Source organism: Perca flavescens, chromosome 20 (genome assembly GCF_004354835.1).
Source record: "Perca flavescens isolate YP-PL-M2 chromosome 20, PFLA_1.0, whole genome shotgun sequence".
In the NCBI taxonomy this organism is placed as follows: Eukaryota; Metazoa; Chordata; class Actinopteri; order Perciformes; family Percidae; genus Perca; species Perca flavescens.
Window position 1 is genome coordinate 8,859,029 of NC_041350.1, and position 21,814 is coordinate 8,880,842.

Here is a 21,814-nt window from a genome sequence, read left to right on the forward strand (position 1 = left end):
ACAGGTAAACGTCCTGCATTCAGAATTGCACAATTGTTTATTTGTTTTAATTTTTCTCTAGAGATGCACACTGATTGTGTTTAATTATATGTGTAAATATTGATAAACAATAGGTTTAATGTTTATTTCTTGTTTCTTGGTTTATTGACGATCATTAAAAAACATTTCCTTAAGGAGAGTATGTAAACTATATGTCTCTATTGAAAAGTGGGAAGGGAATTCATATTGTGCAGAACTTACAGTTACCACCAAAATCAAGAACGTACAGTAGGGCTGAATTTGCTGTCAAACAAACCGTTTTTTTGCACAAAAAGCTTTTATTCTGAAGAAATCAGAAAGGAAGTGGTGCTAGCAGTAACCAGACAACCAGATCGTGATGAGGTGGAAGAAGTGACTGTGATGGCAGATTTGTCGTTGTATTTAACTAATGTCAATGTTTCACTGGGACAAACTATGGAAAATGATAAGGTTAGTCCGTGCGATACTACTTTCGCCACTTTTCGTGTTTGTGAATGATAAAATAGACTTTTAAGAATTACTTCCTTAGCTTAGAAGCTAACGTTAACCGTCAACAAACCCAAAGTAACGTTAGCTAAAGTAAGCTAGGTAGCGTTAACGTTAACTTAGGAACCAGTGCTTTTCATTGGTAACGTTGACCGGTGTCTGTCATAACATTTGGGACGATTTAATTTACTTAATTTACTGTAGCTAGCTACATTACATAATGAGGTAAAAAGTATAATACATATAACGTTTTTGTTAGGTATTGATTTGTTGTTTATGAGTTCATTCTGCCATGAGGGTGCATTTACAAATCAAACAAAAGCTAATATTAATATACTGTACATTACTAATAATAATGGCGTGACATCATATACATGTTTTTTTAAGGGTGTGCAAAAAATCAATTCACATTTGAATCGTGATTCAAGCTCTACCGATTCAAAATTGATAAAAAAAATGTTTTTTAATTGTATGTCTACTGCAATCACATGCTTAATCGAGAATCGTTTTTGAATCGAAAATCGATTTCGAATCAAATCTTGAGCCTGAAAATTGATATCAAATCGAATTGTGGCATTTTCTGAATCGTGCACCCCTAATGTTTTTACTGTTTTGACAGAGGACAGGAGCGGCGACAGACTTTGAGACGGTGGAAATGGGTGACTCTGAGGGGAGGCATGGGAGGGTGAAGGTTCCCCGCAGGACCATCTTCTTTGCCAGTGGAGAGACCATGGAGGAGTACAGCACCGATGAAGAGGAGGAAGTGGAGGAGCCTGTCAAGAGAGATGTCATCACTGTAGATCAGGTAGGCTGAAATCAAAACGTCTTAAAGTCACTTGACTGAAACCATCAGGCATTTACAGATACTAAAATAGCCTCAGTTGTAAGGCATATATCCTGTGGGTGGTGTTTGCATTAGAGCAACCCTTCTCTAAGGCCTGTGTGGCAAGACAATCTAATTGGCTGGTCACCTGCGAATCCATTCCAGTCGGGCAATTAATCTCAAAACAAGTCGCAGCGAAGGGCGATGTTTCTTATCACTAACTGCACTGCTGCTTTATGTAGACAAGTATAAAATATGCTTTTAAATTATGCTTGAGATGTAATCTTAGGTCAATTTTTTTTTGTGTGTTTGACCAGCAGATGTGTGGTCTAATTGTCATGTTCTCTTCATATGTGTTTTAGTCCAAACTGACCTGGGGTCCATATTTCTGGTTCCACATGTGGAGAATGGGCACCTCCACTATCTCAGGTAAAGTCATCTACTGTCTCAGTTGGCATTCATGCTAGCAAGGACCAATCACATCTTACTAGGTAATAAAATATCACAAGTTTTCAGAGGTGTTTTCCTAGACAGACGAAGTCAGGAAATGTTATAAATTCTCTGCAGAAATACTGGAGTATTAGCAAACTGTACAAATGAGATGCTTAACAGGAATGTAAGAGAACGTATTTGACAGCTTGTGTCATACTTGAAAAGTGATAATCACAAAAAAAGCTGTGCCAAGAGTTGGAAGATCTCTTTATTTTGTGTGTGTGTGTTTCCTTTAGTGTGTGACTACATGGGAGAGAAACTGGCCTCTCTGTTCGGCATCACTACTCCTAAATACCAGTATGCTATCGATGAATACTATCGTATAAAAAAAGAGGTAGGACACATGCACATCCTTGAGTTTCATATGTCAATTTCATATGTAAATATAAGTAAAGTCACACCTACAGCTGTTTACTGTACACAGAGATGCAGGAGCAAGAACACAAACATCAACTGTCAAATAATTATTGTTAGTATTAAATGCAACCCACACTGGTGTTCTCCTGCAGGAGGAGGAGGAAGAGGAGGAGAACCATCTGGCTGAGACGGCGGAGCGAAGGTTTGCGGAGCAAAGAAGAGGTGAGCAGGATGATCCTCGCGATGATCCTCATCCTGCTACTGTGGAGCAGCCAGAAGCGTCTGGAGCCTCCTTTGTAAACATTAGCTTTGAGCTCAAACCTGAACCTCCTCTCCACACTGCAGACACCAACAGAGTCCCTTCTTCCCTCCCTTCCTGAAAACTGATACTCGCAGACAAACCACTAATAGGCACACATTTTGATCCATTGGCAAAACCTTAAATTAACTAAGCTGCGTAGATTAATGATACTCTTATTTTTCTATGCTTTTATTTTAAAAAGAGATCTTAGTATACAGTGCAGGGACAAACTTAAAGGGCTGTGGAAGTGACTGCGTTTGCCTTATCTGTGAATGTAAATGTGTGTATAGTTTAAAATAATATGCAAGACCGAGAGAGACTCATTTAACTATTTGTTGACCAGAATGGGACTGGGCTCAACTCCCTTTGAATTGGAATCAGTTGAAAGTAAAATAAATGCTGGGTGTTAATCTTATTGAGACATAGTCAGTTTCGATTTCACCACGATATCCAAGTATCTGTGCTTGATCTTGGTACAGTACTTGGGTCTGTATTGTATCACAGTCTTCTATAGTGCAAGTGAATGAGCTCACAGCTATCAGCTGTCCTCTATCAGCCATAGTACTACAGGTCATTGTGCATAGCGTATTGATAGACTTGAAAAACCTCCTGTGCACGACAGTGTCTTTTAAGATGAAGTTTGCTACATCACAGCACCGCTCGGATGTTGTTGTGCAGGTTGATTTATGCAAATGAAATTTAAAGCCGGGCAAGAAGCAGCAGTTGGTTGTTCAAATTGACTTCACTACTAACCTCAAAGAAAATAATCTGCTTTCTTTCTTAAATCGGTTGACTAACAGAAACAACTTGTAGTGCAAATTGTTATCTGTAGGAAATGCCCAAAGTGCAAATTGTTAGCCAATTTGGATTAAATAATAATTTAAATCTTTTACAATCTGCTAGTGCACAAATGTATTGGTGACTAAAGGCATGAAAAGTTGCACACGTACAGTGCTACTGTCTCCATGTGTGTGTTGAGGGTTCATTCTTCAAGTGTCCTTTTGGAAGCGTTTGATATGAGTGTTTAGCTGCGCAGCAGGCGTTCTGCAGAGACTGAGCTATCATAAGCTTCTTAGTGATTATTTGTATCCACTGACATGGTTGTGTGGTGACAGGCCTCAAATCTCAGAGCAGCCGTGTTTAGACAGGAGCGGCGCAGATGCAGAGAAATGACAAACACCTCTTTGGAAAATGAGATTTTTTAAATGGGCTTTAAAGATGTAATGAAAGTGAAATCCCAACAAATCCGACTATAAGTATGTTAATAACACTTGGTGGTCTTTTACTAGTCAAAGGATCTGATTTACGCTTTTTTATTTGTAAAGGGACAATATATGCAAATGTTATTTTAACAAACCTTTAATGAATATGTATACATATTTATATTTTCTTTGTGTTAATAAAACCTTTTAAACATTCAAAAGGTCGACTTTTGTTTTTTTCATTATTATGCATTATATAATAAATGACTTATTTCACAGTTCTCCCATTGTGTTATAAAGGAATTAACCACCTGTTTTACTTCCTAGAAAGTTTCATTAAAAGGGGCTGTACACGACATTGAGAACATTAATATAGCAGTAAACAAATATTTGTTTTGTAAACATATAGTGGAGTAATGGTGTCCTGAGTAGAGAAGTCACACTCCCTCTGTGTGTGTCGTAATCTGAGTATGAATAAATAAGGACCATGTCTATAGAACAGGACCTGTTTTACTGGTTGTACAGTATAAAATAAAGAGAACAGGACACAACTGTTCTTTCGCTTCTTTGATTCGTTCCGTTTTATTGTCTCTTGATATATTTTGAATTGTCATCTGTGTTTTTTGTCTTCACAAAAAGGTATTTCAATAACGATATTGAGTCGATATATCACGCACCCCCTAAATCCCAGCCCACAATTTTATGCAGTATTTTGAGTACAGCCCCTTTAATGGTAGCTTTATCACGTGCGGCATTAAAACTAAGTAAGACACGGCAATAAAAACATGCTGTGAACAAAGCGTTGCTATATCGTCACCTTTTAAGTTGATACGGCAAAATTGTTAGAAAATGATTTAACGTACGTAAATGGGCTTTTTTCTCACGCATGTTCAATTTGAGCGGGTGTAAATAATGAGGTACTTCTATTATACAAAAGAAAAGGGAAACATTTATTTCATAAAAAGGGGTCAATGACAAAAACGTGGTCTTTACAGGAAAATAACAGGCAGGAACACAAAGCACTATGTCTGGCTTTCCTCTATCCATCTCTCTATTCATTTCCTCAAGGCTTTCACAATGTAGACATTTAGCTCAAACTGAACCAGAGAGTCAGCAGTAAAAGTTCCGTTCACTTCATTTCAGTGCTTTCAGGTTGGGAGTGAAACTGTGACCTTTTGGTAATAGGAGTGTCTCTTCTTTCTACTACACCTCAACCCCAAATCATCTTCAGCTGTCGTCGAGATCAGCTGTGCTGCTTCCGTCGTTGTCGTTGGCGACCAGCACTTCTCTGTTCTCGTAGGTCCAAAAGCCGTTGAGGTCAATCAGGATGCTGGTGACGGTGTCACCCTGGCAACTGTTCACCAAGTCCTGGAGAGTGATCTTATAGGGGTCTTTAGGCTTCACCATGTCAAAGATCTCATCCTGAGGAGAGGCAGTGATCCAAATGTTCATGTCTTTTCTTTTTTACCCCAAAACAAAGAATTTGTCTTTTACCCCAAAACAAACAATGTGGGAATTTCTCCCATCTAGCGTTGAGACCATATATCGCAATCAACACTCTCACGCCACGCAGTTCAAAGTACGTATTACAGCTACGGTAGCCTTCACGCCTCAAAAAGCCGGTCTCTTGCCCTTTTCAATATCCTTTTTCTTTTTCTGGGCGAAGAAGAAGAAGACTCCTGTTCCTGAAATTTGAATATGGAGCGTCTACCACAGTTCATGCAAATGCAAATGTAAAATGTCAAGCCAATAGGAATACTTGGAATTGAAGGTGGTGGTAAATATTCATGAAAAAGGACAAGTTTGTGTTACACACTGGACCTTTAAAGCACCACATTGCCGCCATTATTAGAGCAAGGTTGTGCAAAAGGATTGGCGTGTTAAAGAAACTTGACTGAACTGTGTGTGTGTGTGTGTGTGTGTGTGTGTGTGTGTGTGTGTGTGTGTGTGTGTGTGTGTGTGTGTGTGTGTGTGTGTACACAATATACCTTTACATCCTGGAAGGTGACAGGCTCCTGACCGTGGAGTTTCATCTGCTCCTGAATGGCCTGAAGAACAAAGCACACAGCGGTATCATGAAACACGGACACAACACAGTGAGTGTGATCTTGTATTTCCGATCCTCGTAGAAACAAATACTAGCTAGGTCCTAGCCTTAACGAGGGGGTTATAGTCAGGAGCTAGAATGAGAATTTACCCTGAAGAAATAGTTGAGGGAGAAGACGTTGAGGTATCCTTGATTCTCCATGTCCAAAAGTTTAAAAATATACTGTAACGCTGCTGGCTCCTTCCTGTTTTCCAACGCCAATACAAAGTCCAGATAGGTCTTATAGTCCTAAGATAGAAGAAGAAGGACACAATAATTCTTACTTTAAGTATCCTATTGAAAACCAGCGAACAGAAGTCTGCAAAACTAACATCTAAAATGATGCACAGAGAAGAGATTTGGACCAATGCCATATCATTCTCAACATTAAAAAGTCAGTGCCATCAAATGTGTGTGTGTCAGCTGCCCAGAGAGGACACACTGTGATCACTCACTGAGCAGCTCCAGGTCAACATTATGAGTTTAGTTGAACATAACATAGAGACAGGCGAGCAATTAAAAGAAAACCCTGAATAAATGAGAGAATGAACGTAACTGCAGGTCATGAGGGGTCACTGAAAGGTTTGATGAGTATGTAAATGATGTGAATAGTTTGCTCTGAGCTTCACAGACACCAGATCTCAACCCAGTTGACCATCATTGGGAGGTTTCGGACTGATGTGTTGGACAGCGCTCTCCACCATCAATTAGACACCACTAGATTCCAATAGAGTTCCAGAAACTCGTAGAATGAATGACGAGGATCACTGAAGCTGTCCTTTTAATTTGTCACCCATCTGTATGTACTGTATGTGTACTGGATTTGATTGTACCATTTCTCCATCGTAGGTGAGACACTCCTGAAACACCCTGTCCAAGAAGACGGAGGTGAGAGTAGCTGTGCCGTAGCGCGAAAGCTCCTCTTTGCTCAACATTCCGTTGTGGTCCTTATCCAGGTTGAGGTACTGGCCTGTAGAGACAAAAAAGATTTGTAAAAAAAAAATCCAGTAATAACAGAACCACAAGCTCAGCCACTGACAGGCTGCAGTCTGTGATCTTTACTGATCTGGTTTCTTACATAGACACCCCAGAGGTACTTTATTTCTATTGACCCTGAATCCCAGATTCACACTCCGCCCACCAAAGTCTTTTAATTTAGCTGGCAGAGATAAAATAATACGTTATTCCAGAGGATCATTTAAAAATCATGAACACTTGATGGGAGATTGGAAAGTTGACATTCTCACTCAGACGTTTTCTCACCGTAGACTCGGAGAGCCGAGGGGGCTGAAAACCAGTTGGACTCCTGACTCTCTTTAGAAAGCTCCTCATCTCTTAACTAAGGGCACAGAGGAAGAGGAATAAGAATGTGAGAGAGCATAACAAGAAATGGCATCAGCTGGTCTTTACTTGTGGGAATATCGCATAATTAATTTGCCTTGTAATGCATTAATTCATACAACACAGCTACAAAATGGCACATCTTTCAGGGACTGTATTACCATTACAGTCAATTCCGATATTTGTCCCTTTAAAAAAAGGGAGAGGTAGAGTAGAAACCTACTTGTGACTTGTAACATTTTATTACATATACCTACCCAGTTGATTGCAAAGTATGAATTAACACAGCAGGGGTTGTGGGAAAAAAAGTAATGGACTTATAAAAGGTTAAAGGTCCCATGACATGGTGCTCTTTGGATGCTTTTATATAGACCTTAGTGGTCCCCTAATACTGTATCTGAAGTCTCTTTCCCGAAATTCAGCTTTGGTGCAGAACTACAGCCACTAAAGCCAGTCCCACAATGAGCTTTCCCTAGTATGTGCCATTTCTGTGTCTGAAGCTATTGAGGAGGAGAGTGGGAGGGGCAAGGTGGAGGGTGGGGGTGTGGCCTTGACCAACTGCCACTTTTCTCGTTTGAAAGCCATGATGTCTCTCTCTCTCATGGGTTGGCCAAATTCTCTGGGCGGGCAAAGCAGAGAAAGGGGAGGTAACCTTGCTCCTTATGACCTCATAACAAGCAGATTCCAAAACGGCTCATCTGAGCTTTCATTTTCTCAAAGGCAGAGCAGGATACCCAGGGCTCGGTTTACACCTATCACCATTTCTAGCCACTGGGGGACCATAGACAGGCTGGGGGAACTCATATTAATGTTAAAAAACCTCATTAAGTGAAATTTTCATGCCATGGGACCTTTACGAAATGTGAGTGATACAAAAATTCTACCTCCAACAAGTCGTCCAGAAAACTGCAGGCCAATATATCCTGGATTTTAATCTTTCCTGAAGAAGAAAAAAGCAGAAACCCAACACCCTCAGTAAAGAAAAAGCTGTTGACTTTGTAAACTCAGTCTCTGTAAACCCAAAGTGTTCTCTTTATAAACACATTATAGCCACAGATATTACTTCTCTCTGGACATGTGTCTTCACCTATTACCTCTGTCCTTATTGACCATTTAAAATAGTTAATACTACCCTTTGACATTGATTATTCAACATTTTCCTGCAGAGATACATTTTCACCATGTGTGGGGCTCAGGCTCACCTGTTCGGAGGGGGTCGAGAAAAAAAAAGAACTTGCGAACAGCGGTGCAGACGTAGAAAGAGTAGAAGGACTTCTCCAGTCCATCCAATTGAGGCAGAGTGGGGATCAGCTCCAGGATGTAGTTCTCAAGATCCTATACAGAATTTCTTTTTTTTTTATTTCAGTACTAATGCAAACCACTATTCTTCTACTGGCTGCACATTACTTTGATGAGGAATTTTTTTTTAAATGTGTGGTTAGTGATGGAAATACTTACTGACTCTCTGAGGTGACCCTGTCCTGCTACATCATACAGACTCAGACCTATCCTGGTCTGATGCAGCCATACTAGATGCACAGAGGGAATATAATTGAGCAACACTCAGTGACAAGAATTTTCACCAGTTCAGATTAATGCAGTTGAGTAAATAGGAGTTGGAAGATTACTAACCAAACCAAATATCAAAGGAAAGATCTTAATGTAAACTAAGTTCAACATTTTTTATCAGTTGACTGTAAAGATGCCGTTTTGTTTGTTGTTCTACCTTCTCAAGATATATTTTACTTGTTTATCTTTTTGCTCACTGATGAACATATACAAAAGACAAAAAAATTAAGGTCCGGACCTTTCCTCATGACGTAGTTAAAGAACTGCATGATGGAGATCCTGCCGTAAGGGTCGCTGTGGAGCAGCTTGGAGTACACTCTGGCTGTGAAGAATTTACTGAAGGAAAAAGAGAAGAGAAGAGGAGAGACATTGTTACTTTTTATTACCTTATCCTATTTGATCCGAAAGCCAGGTTTTCCCCTTTCACATCTGCTATTAACATTGTTTTTTTATAACATAAAAACCACATAAAACAAGATTGGCCAGGGGGTTTTACTGAAACTGGGCTGTTGCCAGTAAACCTCTATTTCCTGTTACTTACTTGCACTTGGGCCCGGCCTTTTCTCCCACCTGTAGGTAGGCTTCATAGCTAATCATGGCCTCCTCCCCACTCACTGGAGGCACTTGGTGCTTATCAAGCAGAAACCACAGATTCTACAGAAAGACAAGTAAAAAAACTTAGATGGACACAAAATAAGTATCCTACAGTGGTGTTATTCATGCCTAAGTAAGTCATTATGTTGTGACTGACTAAGTGTGCGTGTGTTGTACCTGTAGTTCCTCATTATCCAGCAGTTCTCTGCTCTTCCTCTGGAGGAAGACAGCTCTGGATTCCTCTCTCAGTTTCTGAAGTAATACTTCATCCTCTGCTGGTAGCTGCAGAACAACAAAATCATCATCATTACCACCACCACCACCACCACCACCACCACCACCCTATTTTCATTTCTGCACATCTCCTTCATTTAACAGCAAGCCTGTAAGGTGGCACCTTGTACTTAGCTGGCAACTACACATCAGTAATAACACAATCAACATCATAATCTTCATCAGCACTACCACCATCAACCGTGTTTCAATATTACTGTTCTATCCCACTGTAATGTAAGAGCATTATCACCACGGTTAAAATCCTCTGTCAAACAGCTGAGTTGATTTATAATTGAGGGTGTCCTGCCATACAGTAACTTGTCCAACCTAATATTGTAGTTGTAGTGTTATTTGGGGGCAGAAATGTAATTGTTTTCTTCAAATAGAAAAGGACATTTGTTTGGCAGATTGTGTCAATGTAATTTAGTGATGACTAAGAGTTCAATCATCTGTCTTGTACCGTAACACAATCAAAATGACATGAATGACAACACTTTTTATTGGGTTTATGTTGTGTATTTCAATAATACCCTGTAGTAAAATCGTGGGATGTTCTTGTAGGACTTGTCTTTGTCGCCTCCTCCCTTCCACTCTGTGTAATATTTGGTGAACAGCTCAGTTTCTTCTGCTTTCTTTTCCTCGTCGCTTTTCTCATCTGTACAGCAACAGGGACACAGATCAGTAACACGTTCATGTTGACTTAGCTAGCTATCAATCCAAAGTAGCGAATGTTAGCCAGTCTGTAACGTTAGTTTACATTTTGTCTCACCTTTTTTGGTGTTTGCCAACCTCCTTTTCAAAATATCCGACCATGGAGGCTGTTTTTCTTTAGCCATACCTGCTGCGAAGTGAATCTTATCGTTCGTCAGTTTAACATTTCTATCCCAAAAGTCAAAAACAGTGTAAAGTAGACTAGTGTACAAAAGTAACCAAGCTAGCCAAAAATGGGACAACGTCAAGTTGCTGTATAAACAAGGACGTGGCTTCCGGTTTGAATTACAGAATTCAAAATAAAAGCGTAATTAAAATACATTGTAGGTCTGACAATTTGGGAAAACGCTAACCCCACGCAGCGAAGTACATGTATTAGGTAATAACAGTTTCTATCAATTCAAATAAACATATTCATTGCAAAGTTGTCACTGCAATAATGAATTATTGTCTCCTAGTGTATTTAAAACCAACATTTCTAAGAGAGGAGGCACAAGAAGGAAATTAATGTGAATTCATATTTTTCCAAACTATTCTTCAAATATGTTTTATTTGTTGTGTTTCAAGCATAGACTGTATTTAAAGAATTGTTTTATGCAGTCTATGGTTTAAAGTGATTAAAAACCAAATAGCTTATTCCGGTCTTTCTCTGGTTATCTTTACATACTAGACGCAGTTTACAAACGGAGCTGTCGAGCGTTGATGACGTCAAGGTGTGCGACTCGAGTCATGCCTACAGTTGTGTTTGTCCATGAAGTTATGGAGAAAGAAAGAAGCTAGGTATTTAATTTGGATATCGAGTGGAAGTGTGAGTCGCTTTTAAATAGTTATAATCATACCTAGAGCAAACGAGAGAGTGATAGTTATCTTTAAGTAACTAATGGCATTTGGAAAACAGCAAGGTTAGCTGGCTAGTCTCTCCAGGTTATTGATTCACAGCATGTGATGATCTTAGGTCAGTTGGTTTGGGAAATACGTGTTTCTACACTTTGTGTATGCCCAATTAAGGGTTATAGCTGGTGTATAACTCAAGTTAATGTGAAGCTTAGTTATAGATAATCAACATTACGTTCTCACAAACCCAGAGGCCAACATGGGCTCCACCTTGATACTAAAGGTCAGAATATGCCTAAAACCGTTAAAGCCTTTCTTTCACCAGGGAAGTGTAGCTTTCTTCACACTCAATCCTTCTCTGTGCAAGTCATCACAGCTGCCTCTCTCGGCACGTTTTCTGTGCACCAGAGACACTAAGCCCAACCCAGGTGGCAGGCAGACAGACAAAAGCAACAGTGGACGGACTAATGGACAGGGGGGAGTAAAAAATAGCACCATCAGATGTAGGGAAGAGGAATTATGGGATGGTGCTGTAAATGGAAAAGGTAAGAGGTCCACTCTTTGGCAAAGGCCTTCCTTCCCCAAATCTGTGTTTGCTGCTGGGACGGCAAAGAGGACGGCAGAGATGCTGAAGAGGAAGCAGTATGTAGGGGAGCCTGAAGGGAGGACCACTAGAGGAGCAGGTACGACCGACTGGAACTATGTGTGACTTAGTAGGAGGGTGTCTTTTTACATGCAGCAAAGCCTCGTTTCTCTCTTATAGTCAGACTTTTTTGGTGCTTAATACAGAAAAAAAATTGTGTGCAGGAACAAGGCAGTTCAAATACTTACACACACATAATTCCATGTTTTTTCTTTTTGCTTAATAGACACTCGGATGACTAAGTATTTTAAATGATGTTTTCCTTCTGCCTTATGAAGTCTAAATGAATCTATGAAAGTGTTTTGTAAAAATTGTTTCAGTTTCCTTCACCGAAGCATAAATGTTTCACAGCAAAGGTGCATCCTCCCGACCGGCCGCTCACTGCTGCAGAGTGGAGAAAGCTGAAGGAGTCTCTGGGAAATCCGCAACGCTTTGACATCCAGATGATGTGTGCGCTGTTCACCTCCGGGGGAGATCTGGATATCGCCAAGTAAGAGCAAATTAGTGTGTTTATGTGTCTGGTTTTTTTTGTCCATTTGTCCTAACAGTAAATAGGATTTTTTACATTATGTCTGTTCATTTTATGCCTGTTGTTTTTGTCCAAGTGGAGAAGAAAACCATTGCTACCTTATATTTTAGCATGTTGGATTACATCTCAAGAACTATCATTTTAATGTCATTGCAAATAACCCTAAAGAGGAAAATTTAAGCAAGGCAGGTGTGCCATAATGCTCAATGATTTAATCTGAATCAGAAAGGAATTATTGCCAGGTAATTAATACTTACAAGGAATTTGCCTTAGCAGATGGTGCATACATAAACCTAGACAGTCCTCAGTCCTTACCGCAGTGGCCCGGGTTCAATTCCCCCCTCTCTCTCCCCCCCTCTTTCCTGTCTACAGCTGTCCTATCAATTAAAGGCAAAAAAAGCCCAAACATAATCTTAAAAAATAAATAAACAATAAATCCAAAAGAATATGCATGTTGTTAAGTATGTGTATGTTACAAACATGTACTGCATCATTCTACCACAGGTCCCTACTGACTTTTGTTGCAATGGAAACAGGAACCCTGTCTTATGAGCTGTTACTACGGTACCTGACGCTGTGTGTGAGGAGCGGCCACGACTCCGAGGTGTTCGATGTCTATGACATTATGCGGGGAAGTTTCCATTCTCTGGACACCGGAGCGTCCAGCCTCTTTATCAAGTCCTTCAGCCGGACGGCGAGATGGAGGGAGGCTGTCAGCATCCTGCATGAGGTTAAGAAGGTGAACAGTGTTTTGATTGTTGTTACTTAAAAATCACTTTAAACTCATATTGGCGCTGGAGGACGTGACATCCCTACTCTATCCTCACCTGGTTTTACGGCTATCCTGACAGGTCTTTACCCCATCACCACGCAACTATGGCGACATTATCACAGCAGCGATGTTAAATGGTGACACGACCACTGCCTGGGCTCTTTATGATGAATTAATTGAAAAGGGACTGAGCCCGCACCAGGAGACCTGGGACACTCTGTTTAAGGGAGTGGGGAAGACAAATGAGACGGAGGCAGAGGGCATGTCTCAGTCTGAGCACCAGGAGAGGCTGCAGGGGATTCTGCTCTACATGAGGAACAACCAGATCTACCCCCAACACAGCCTTGCCGGCAGCATTAAGACCTGGTTTGAAAGGTACGGGAGAGTGACAAAGACACTGAGGGTTAGGTGGGAAAATGAGGCTGGATGCATATAATACAATTTTCAAAATTAAGCAGCATCCGTTCTTTAAACTGTGGCTTTAAATATGATATCATCAAATATAAAAACATAACCGATTGACTGACAAGCTATTATTTGATCAGTCAGGAGTTAAAAAAGTGCTGCTTTAAAATATGGCTTATGAATACATTTTAGGTGATTTTCCCTTTTCTTTCCTCCCTTGCAAACCAACATTCATTCCTGAATTTATTTTCTTTTGTTGGTGGGAACTTAACACAATCTCATCTATTATTATCCACCTTAATCCATAACTCCTCGCTCTCATTCCTCGATTCTCCATCCCTCTCCTCCTCTTCAGTCTCACAGGACAGATATGGACAGGAAGTTGGACCAGCGCCACCCCAAAGTAATTACACCACTTCCTACCTCAACATGAATCTTTAAAACCCCTTATTTGGGCAGAATAGTTAATGTGTGTGTATATTTGTGTGTGTGTGTTTAGGGGTTTATGTAGGTGTTGTGGGTCTGAGTTGGAGTCCATCCAGCTGACTGCTGAGGAGTACCAACAGCTAAAAGACAGAGTGATGGCTGACATCATTCAGGGACGAGATGTTTTTAATAAGACTACACCAGAGGTACACACACACACACACACACACACACACACACACACACACACACACACACACACACACACACACACACACACACACACACACACACACAGTTTCCACGGGTCCTTAAGAACTCTGAATAAGTCTCTAATGATTTAAAATATAAGGTCATAAAGAGCATTTAAATAGCTTAAATACATTTCTACCATGACTTGAAGACATAGTATGCAGGTTTATTTTTAATTTAATTTCAATGTCTGCAGCTGTGAAATATAAATTGGTATTAACAGTTTATAATATATTTGATATTACGTTGCATTAATTGATTTGCGCTCGCAGTTTGTCAATATGATGGCAATATGATCTACATTCTTATTAACCTTTGGATTAAAACGGTACATAATTAATAATACATTATGCTAATTGTGGTTGGTGTTAAAAGTCTGTGAACTTTTAGCTTCGGCAGTTTGAGAACTTTTAAGATATGTTCAGTTTGAAATAGTAAGAAATTCATCCTAAATTCCATGTTGTTCAATCATCATCTATTTTGAGGCTCATCTGTCTGTACATTAGCTTTCCATCTCCTTCTCTTTAACTTCTGCTAGGTGGCGTCATCGGTACACATGCAGCACTAGGCTGGTAAGGTTAGTTGAAACAGCTTAGTGAACTCTAGCAAACATGTTCACTATTTAGATAAATGAGAGTAAAACAGCTTTGGTAAGGAAGTTAGGTGTAGCGTCATGCACAGTGAGGCTGCTGTCTCTCCATCTGGTTTAAAGACTCATTTCTCTGGACCGTTATGACTTTAATATTTAGTAATTAGCCCCAGACACAGAGGACGATACTCCGGATACTTGCTGAGTACCGCTGTTGTTTGCACTTTTCAAGCTTGGTAGCATAAGAGTCATTACTTTTTACTGTATTAGCATCTAAACAGCTTAATAATGTAGTTTAGTTACAATGATGAACCTTAGCTACATTATTAAGCTGGAATAGCATTTGATACAGTTTAAAATGTATGTTAGCTAAACAAAATTAACTTTTTGGTTGGCTAAGCAACATTACTATGCTGTATTATATGGTAATAGTCTGTATTACATGAGCAAACCACACATTTTCATTTGAACATGTATTGTATGGATTAAACAAACAAGATATAGCGTGATAATTAGTTAGCTTTAGAGGCTAGCTGTTTCCCCTTGTTTTTAGTCTTTATGCTATTCGCTTCATATTTGACAGACAGATACGTCTCATCTCTACAAGAAAACGCATAAGCACATTTCCCAAATGTCACTATGTCATTAAGCTAAACTATTCTGCTGCTTTGTGCAATAGGTTGGCAATGTTTTACATGAAATTGGGAAATTGCATGATTTGAGGTGACAGGGACCATTGTTCCACCTCTCTTCGGAAACAGACGTGGTGATAATTTATCAATGAGAGTATCAGTCATTTTAGTCGATTATCCAAAACGATAGGAGTCACACCACCTGTTTAATAGACAGCCTCAGCCCACAGACTAGTAGAATCTTGATACTTTCAAAAAGGGCAACACATGCATGCGTAATGTGCACTGTCTGTGTGGAGAGAGAGCCAGGGCACAAGCTTTTCATCGGATTGGAATGTTCAGTTTTGTTTTTTTTATAATGACAATAAACTTAAAAACAAGGTTATTCACGTAAAATAGTTCTAAAAAGAAACTTGGCAGCATTAGTAACATGTAGTTAATAATATGTAAAATTTCATTTATGAACAGAGAGAATGTTTGCATGTTTTCCTTTGTGTTTTTCGGTAGTCAGGGGGAGTTTGTTCGTGCAACAGTTAGTTAAATTGAGGGGATTTCCAGCATGTGGAGCACCATGTGAATCTGGACCACAACTACCTCCCGCCAAGATAGACAGACAGACAGACAGACAGACATGCTCGACATGCTCTACATGCTCGACATGCTTGACATGCTCGACGGTATTAATTCCAAACTTAAGGCAATTCATTTTAAGGGCAAACAGGGTGCTTCAGACTACAGTGAAGCAACAGATACAGGGAGGGACAGAAACAGATTTGCATCAATGCAAAGAGGAAGAGGAGCTGTGTTTGTCTGTCTGTGCTGATTACAAGGTCGTCACAGCAGGCAGGAAAGCATGATATAATTTAAGTACAGATAGATATATATATAGATAGATGGTGAGACACTGAGATCAAGTCATCCATTTTGACACTACGAGTGCCAAGAAAAGTAAAACCCCCTGTGCAATTAAATGAAAAATAACAGAACAGCCATTATTTACCACCTTTGTGAAATCTGTTATGCTTAACTCCTCTCTGACACACAGTTTCAACAAAAATGTACAGTTTCCAGTGGTGATTTATTGCATTGCGTTATATTAAAGGACATTTCTAATAGTTTTGGTCACTCCTATTTCTGAAACAAAAATAGAACATTTGAAGTTCCCCAAAGGTTGCATTTTTGATTAACTGTTCTGCTATATTGCATTACATTGTACCTCTGTATAATTGCCTTTGTGTTTTTGTGTCCACACTGTTGGAGCTAAATAACCTGCCAGCATACAATGTGTGTTTCTACCAACAGGGGCTTCATGTGTTGCAAGCCTCAGATACCAAAACAAGAAAAAAAGTTTTGTCTATTTGTAACATTTTAACATACAATACACAATACAGTCTTCTGCTTTTTTATTGTAACCAATTTCAGTTCACTAAAATGCAAATGTTGTACTTCAATACTAAAAATAATAAATAACTTTAAAATTCTTACATAAAAAATTAGCCTCTATATTGTTATCTGGTTTTGCTACTATCATGCTGTAGGGTATGTATACATAATACTATCTTGATTTGTATGTGTGTCTGTGTGTGTGTCTGTGTGTGTGTGTGTCTGTGTGTGTGTATGTGTGCGCGCTCTGGAAAGTCCCTGGATAATTATACCGGACTTTCTCTCCATCTCTCTCTTCCTCCTTCTCCTGCTCTTATTGTTTTGTTCTTGTTTTCGCCAAATTTTTTTTATTACAATTACTTTTTTTTTTTTTATTTCTGCACCATTTCTCTATCATAACCAAGTACTCTCTCTCATCAGTTTTTTTCTTTAATTCCTTTTGCCTCCCACCCAAAACACACATCTGCCCCTTCTCAACCAATGCCCGCCTCCACTGCACATTGTTGTAGAATGAATTGTCCGATACTGTGGGTGTGAGTGAAAGCAATCAAAATAGATACTGGAGCATCAACAGGCGTTTTATCTAGAGCACAGTTCCATCAGAGGAGGAATTTTACAACCTTTTTTAAATTTTTACAGTCACAATTTGATTGTGCGTCCGTGATGGCATGCACGCAGTCAAGTTTCAAGTCCAGGGGAATTCACTGCAACCTATTTCCATACTGCTGCTATCTAAAAGTGAAAGTTCTAACAATGTTCCCGTGCTGAAGGCCTATTCTAAGCTACAGCACTACTTTCCTGTTATGGTACAAAGCTGTAACAAAGATACAGCCTAACTTCTGTGTTCATATTACACAGATGACACAAAAATATTCAACAAATTGTAACTTGATTATTAGCTGCATTTTCAGGTGCTGCTATACTAAAATTAAGTTTAAGACAGAGGTTGAATATCTACAGATCTTTCCACATCAGACTTTTTACTTACATACTATACGTTAGCCCCTTTGGAGGGAGTAAGTATATAAAGTGTGACCAAATGTAATACAAACAATACAGCTAAGAGTGCACTGACAGTAGCCCACTTTACATTTTGTAAAAAATGTCCCAGGTCCTCAGTGTGTACATTTTATAAACAATTAAACTTTAACATAAAACAGAGTACTCTGTTGTCAGTTGAGCTGCCAGCTGGCCCTCTACCATCTCAGTGCCAAGAAGGAGAAGCCAGGTAGATTTATTACTGGCAGGCCTGTGATCAGTCAGTGAGAAAACCAGCCAAGCATCATGCCAGTCAACTGACAGGTGGGGTTCAGATACGCTCCACACACCACAATAAGGAACAAGCCCTTGACGCTGTTGTTTGAGAGATCTGTGGACATTTTCAGTACTGTACATAATACGTCAGACATCCAGTTAATCAGCCAGCCAAATTGTACATTTACAGAAAATGAGCAAGTCAGCCACTATACCCAAATGTACTGTTATAGACTGGACTTTAGTGATTGTCTTTGTTCAAAAGGTCAACATTAGGGCTTTTAAATAATCCGTGATTGCAAACTCATTTAAGCAACTACACCTAGGGATTCTTTATTAAGTAGGAGGTCTTGAGCATGGGCTCATTTAACTTCTCCATCACACCCTTGACTTCTCCCCTTGGCATCCAGCAAGACAAATGTATTACGTTTTCACTAAAACATCTCTAAAAACTGTACTTTTTGTTAAGTGCTAATTACTACATGTTAGCATGTTAACATGCTTAGTTTAGCTGGTTAGTTTAGATTGTTAGTACAGATAGTGAAAACTTCAGGTACACTGCAACTCGTGCATCACTTATTCTTCACTGGATTTGTCTGTTCTCAGCCTTTTTTTGCATTTTCATAAGTTTCTTCTAATAACTCTGAGCCTCTATGGTTAAATGTCAAAAAGCAGAAATGTCATGGAGTGTAAACTCAAGTGTTTTTGTACAATACAATGTTCAGGAATAACTTTCCTATTTTTTTATCAATTTCTCCTCTACTCCTCATCTGACCAATGTTTTCTCACCTTATCACTCTCTCTATCTATCTATCTATCTATGTGTCTGTTCAGGAGTTGGAGATGTTCAAGGCGTTTGTGAAGAGGAAGCCAGCTTTTGATGTGGTCGTAGATGGACTGAATGTAGCAAATACCAACAAGGACAAAAGCAGGCAGTCAGAGACGGTGAGAAAACACGAATACACATGCACAACAAAGAGGTGAAAAGAATAAAGCTTATATATTATAACATTTTCTACCAGTCTAACAACACTTATTCAGGATCCTCTCTGCACATGGCATGCTCACATACAGTCTACTGCTGCTTGATTTTAGTGGTTTCTCCCTACGTAACGTATATGTCTGTCCAACCCAGGGGCTTTTCTGCTGGTTGCACTATGACTAACCCTGCAGTGTGTGTTAGTAGATGTGTGTAGGAGGTGCCTTTGTAACTTGCTAATACCTGATTTTAACAACACCTAGTACTACTTGTCTGTCTACCTACATGTCTGTCTGTCTGTCTGTCAGGATGTGTGTATGTGTTAACTATCTGTACTTCTGTCTGTGTATTAAAATATGTCACATCTTTCTCAGATGTTATCTGGCTGAAAGACAAAGCCAAGTACAAACAGTCAAACCTATTACCCTATCTATTCATCAAGTTCATGGGAAAGCTCAATACATTATTAAAATGAACACAAAAGTCATATAAATTTACATACGGACCACTGACAGAAATGTTTATTCAAATTCCTGTACGAATGAAATTGGCAGCGAAACAGCTATATATGACATATGAAAATACCTGCTGAATTTGTAGCCCACAACATAAGAGTATACAGCCGCGCTGTCGACACTGAAAGCAGTGTCGATAGCTGTCCTGGAGCTAAATGCTAATTTCAGCATACTATGTTGATGTTTAGCAGGTAGTTATCAATACACAGTAAAATATGCCAATATGTATCATGTTCGTTTAGCATGTTAACATGCTAACATTTGCTAATTAGCACTAAATACAAAGTACAGCTGAGGCTGATGGGAATGTCATTAGTTTTGCAGGTATTTGATAAACAAATCATAAACAAAGTATTGGACAAATTAAACTTTTCAACCTGATGATTGTGCTAGATAAAAAGTCAGAGGATCACCAAAGTTAGTGATTTTTTTTTTTCCTGAATGGGACATGAACGTCTGGACGAGAATGGTAGACTGACTAACCGATCAACATTGCCTTCTATAGAGCCATGCCACAAGCATGACTAAGAATTGTATATATACTGTATATCAACCTTTTTGGGTTAGATAATATAAAATTACGACATCTAAAGGCTTCTCCAGGGCCCACATACTCACTACAGCCACTGTAAACAGTTAAGCAGTCGATTCCCCAGATTTCATTGTACAGTGCGTCTCTGTTTAAGTTCTGTTCTGTTTAAGAGTGGCAGTTTTTGCTGTGGCAATAAGTAGATTTATTCAGAAACAACTAACCGTGAACAGTTACAGAACTGCATGTACGACTGAGGTTCTCCCGACTCTGCGATTTGAAAAACCGACTTCAGCAGGTGTTCCAAGTGAAATTTTCAACTTTCCAGTTCAAATGGAACGCACCATGAAACAAAAGTGTTTCGCCTGGCTTCCCCATCCCGAAAAGCCCAGTCTGCTGTTATTGGCTTGCGAGAAAAATATGGCACACCTTTGCAAAGGTAGTTGGAGGGCTGTATATTCCAGCTGCTCACAAAAATTGACTGGGTTGACTTATGTCATTGTTTGTGGGTTGGTAGGCTTTCCAGATATTGAAATGTACGTGAATTTTTCATGACATGTCCCTTTTAAATATTCATGTTCCTTTTTTAAATGTTAATATAAATAAAAGTATTGAGGTATGTAAATGTGTGTTTCAGTTGTTGGCGGTGGTGTCAGAGCTGGAGGGGCAGGGCCTGACTGTTCTGGTGTTGGGGAGGAAACACATGCTGAGGCCCTCCAGATCCTGGGAGAGACACAACATGAACCTCATCCAGCAGAAAGCTCATTGCTTCTTCACTGAAAACATGTGAGCACCTGATAGCAAAAAAGACTAGCATGAAATATAAAATACATAGGAAACACATTTATACAGTAGAGGCAACACCGACTATTTACTGGGAATGTTTAATGAGCTGCGTGCAACATGAGGGAGGCTGATTTAATAGAATACAAACCAGAACAGGGATTATGAATTCATATGTATCATTCAGCACATTGTTATTTGGTTATGCATCTGTTTATTTACAACCTTTTTGTTCTTATTTTAAAATGTATTTGTAGTGAGTGTACCTCACACCTTTTGGTCTATGTGTCTGTCAGTTCGGAGGATGATCCCTTCTTGCTGTATGCCACCTTGCATTCTGGGAACCACTGTCGGTTTGTGAGTAGGGACCTGATGAGGGACCACAAGGCCTGCCTGCCAGACGGAGCCACCAGACGACTCTTCTTCAAATGGCAGAGAGGCCACCAGCTGGTAGTAGATGGATACGTCGCAGCAGGCAGGAGAGTCCGATTTCAGGTGAGGAAGAGGAGGAGCAGGAGGAAGAGGGAAGGGTATGAAAGGAGAGAGTTGATAATGGGGCATGAATGAAAGAAGCATACCAATTAACTTGCGCGTGTGTGTGTGTGTGTGTGTGTGTGTGTGTGTGTGTGTGTGTGTGTGTGTGTGTGTGTGTGTGTGTGTGTGTGTGTGTGTGTGTGTGTGTGTGTGTGTGTGTGTGTGTGTGTGTGTGTGTGTGTGTGTGTTTAGAGTATTCTCAGCTATGACACCATTGTCCAGACTTCAGCGGACTCGTGGCACGTTCCCTTCGATGACACAGAGGACAGAAGCACCTATGAAGTACCCCAACGATGGCTCTGCCTCACCACAAAGCACTGAACACAGTCACACTGATCATAACTCATATGCTTTGTTTATAACTGTAGACTTGTAAATAAATCATTTACCACAAATAACTAAGTGGCATGATCTCTTTAACTTTGAGCCATAGCAAAATGCCATTTGATTAGATGTTAGGTAATAATCAAACATCCGTGGCATGATCTGGAATCTCATT

At 39.7% G+C, this 21,814-nt stretch overlaps 3 protein-coding genes across 4 annotated transcripts; 2 read left to right on the plus strand and 1 right to left on the minus strand.

Annotated features, from left to right (window-relative positions):
• The first annotated feature begins 345 nt into the window (after window positions 1-345).
• fam177a1 (family with sequence similarity 177 member A1) lies at window positions 346-3,835 on the plus strand. Its single transcript, XM_028566042.1, has 5 exons — window positions 346-468; window positions 1,124-1,309; window positions 1,690-1,756; window positions 2,056-2,153; window positions 2,329-3,835. The coding sequence occupies exons 1-5, from the start codon at window positions 400-402 to the stop codon at window positions 2,554-2,556; spliced, it is 648 nt and encodes a 215-aa protein (XP_028421843.1). The 5' UTR covers window positions 346-399; the 3' UTR covers window positions 2,557-3,835.
• Window positions 3,836-4,576: 741 nt separating this feature from the next.
• Window positions 4,577-10,548, minus strand: ppp2r3c (protein phosphatase 2, regulatory subunit B'', gamma). The gene is made up of 13 exons (XM_028565956.1): window positions 10,315-10,548; window positions 10,076-10,200; window positions 9,447-9,551; window positions 9,217-9,329; window positions 8,914-9,011; window positions 8,565-8,635; window positions 8,309-8,441; window positions 7,991-8,046; window positions 7,029-7,104; window positions 6,599-6,735; window positions 5,877-6,014; window positions 5,668-5,727; window positions 4,577-5,101 (listed from the first exon to the last, which is right to left on the minus strand). The coding sequence occupies exons 1-13, from the start codon at window positions 10,379-10,381 to the stop codon at window positions 4,907-4,909; spliced, it is 1,374 nt and encodes a 457-aa protein (XP_028421757.1). The 5' UTR covers window positions 10,382-10,548; the 3' UTR covers window positions 4,577-4,906.
• Window positions 10,549-10,920: 372 nt separating this feature from the next.
• prorp (protein only RNase P catalytic subunit) lies at window positions 10,921-21,713 on the plus strand. Of its 2 annotated transcripts, XM_028565982.1 has the most exons (10): window positions 10,921-11,773; window positions 12,085-12,223; window positions 12,767-13,001; window positions 13,114-13,409; window positions 13,795-13,842; window positions 13,939-14,071; window positions 18,810-18,920; window positions 20,636-20,784; window positions 21,078-21,276; window positions 21,508-21,713. In XM_028565982.1, the coding sequence occupies exons 1-10, from the start codon at window positions 11,350-11,352 to the stop codon at window positions 21,634-21,636; spliced, it is 1,863 nt and encodes a 620-aa protein (XP_028421783.1). In that variant the 5' UTR covers window positions 10,921-11,349; the 3' UTR covers window positions 21,637-21,713. The 2 variants fall into 2 exon arrangements, with proteins under 2 accessions (XP_028421783.1, XP_028421784.1); XM_028565983.1 differs by lacking the exon at window positions 10,921-11,773 and having other exon boundaries at window positions 12,145-12,223; window positions 12,799-13,001.
• The last annotated feature ends 101 nt before the right edge of the window (window positions 21,714-21,814 follow it).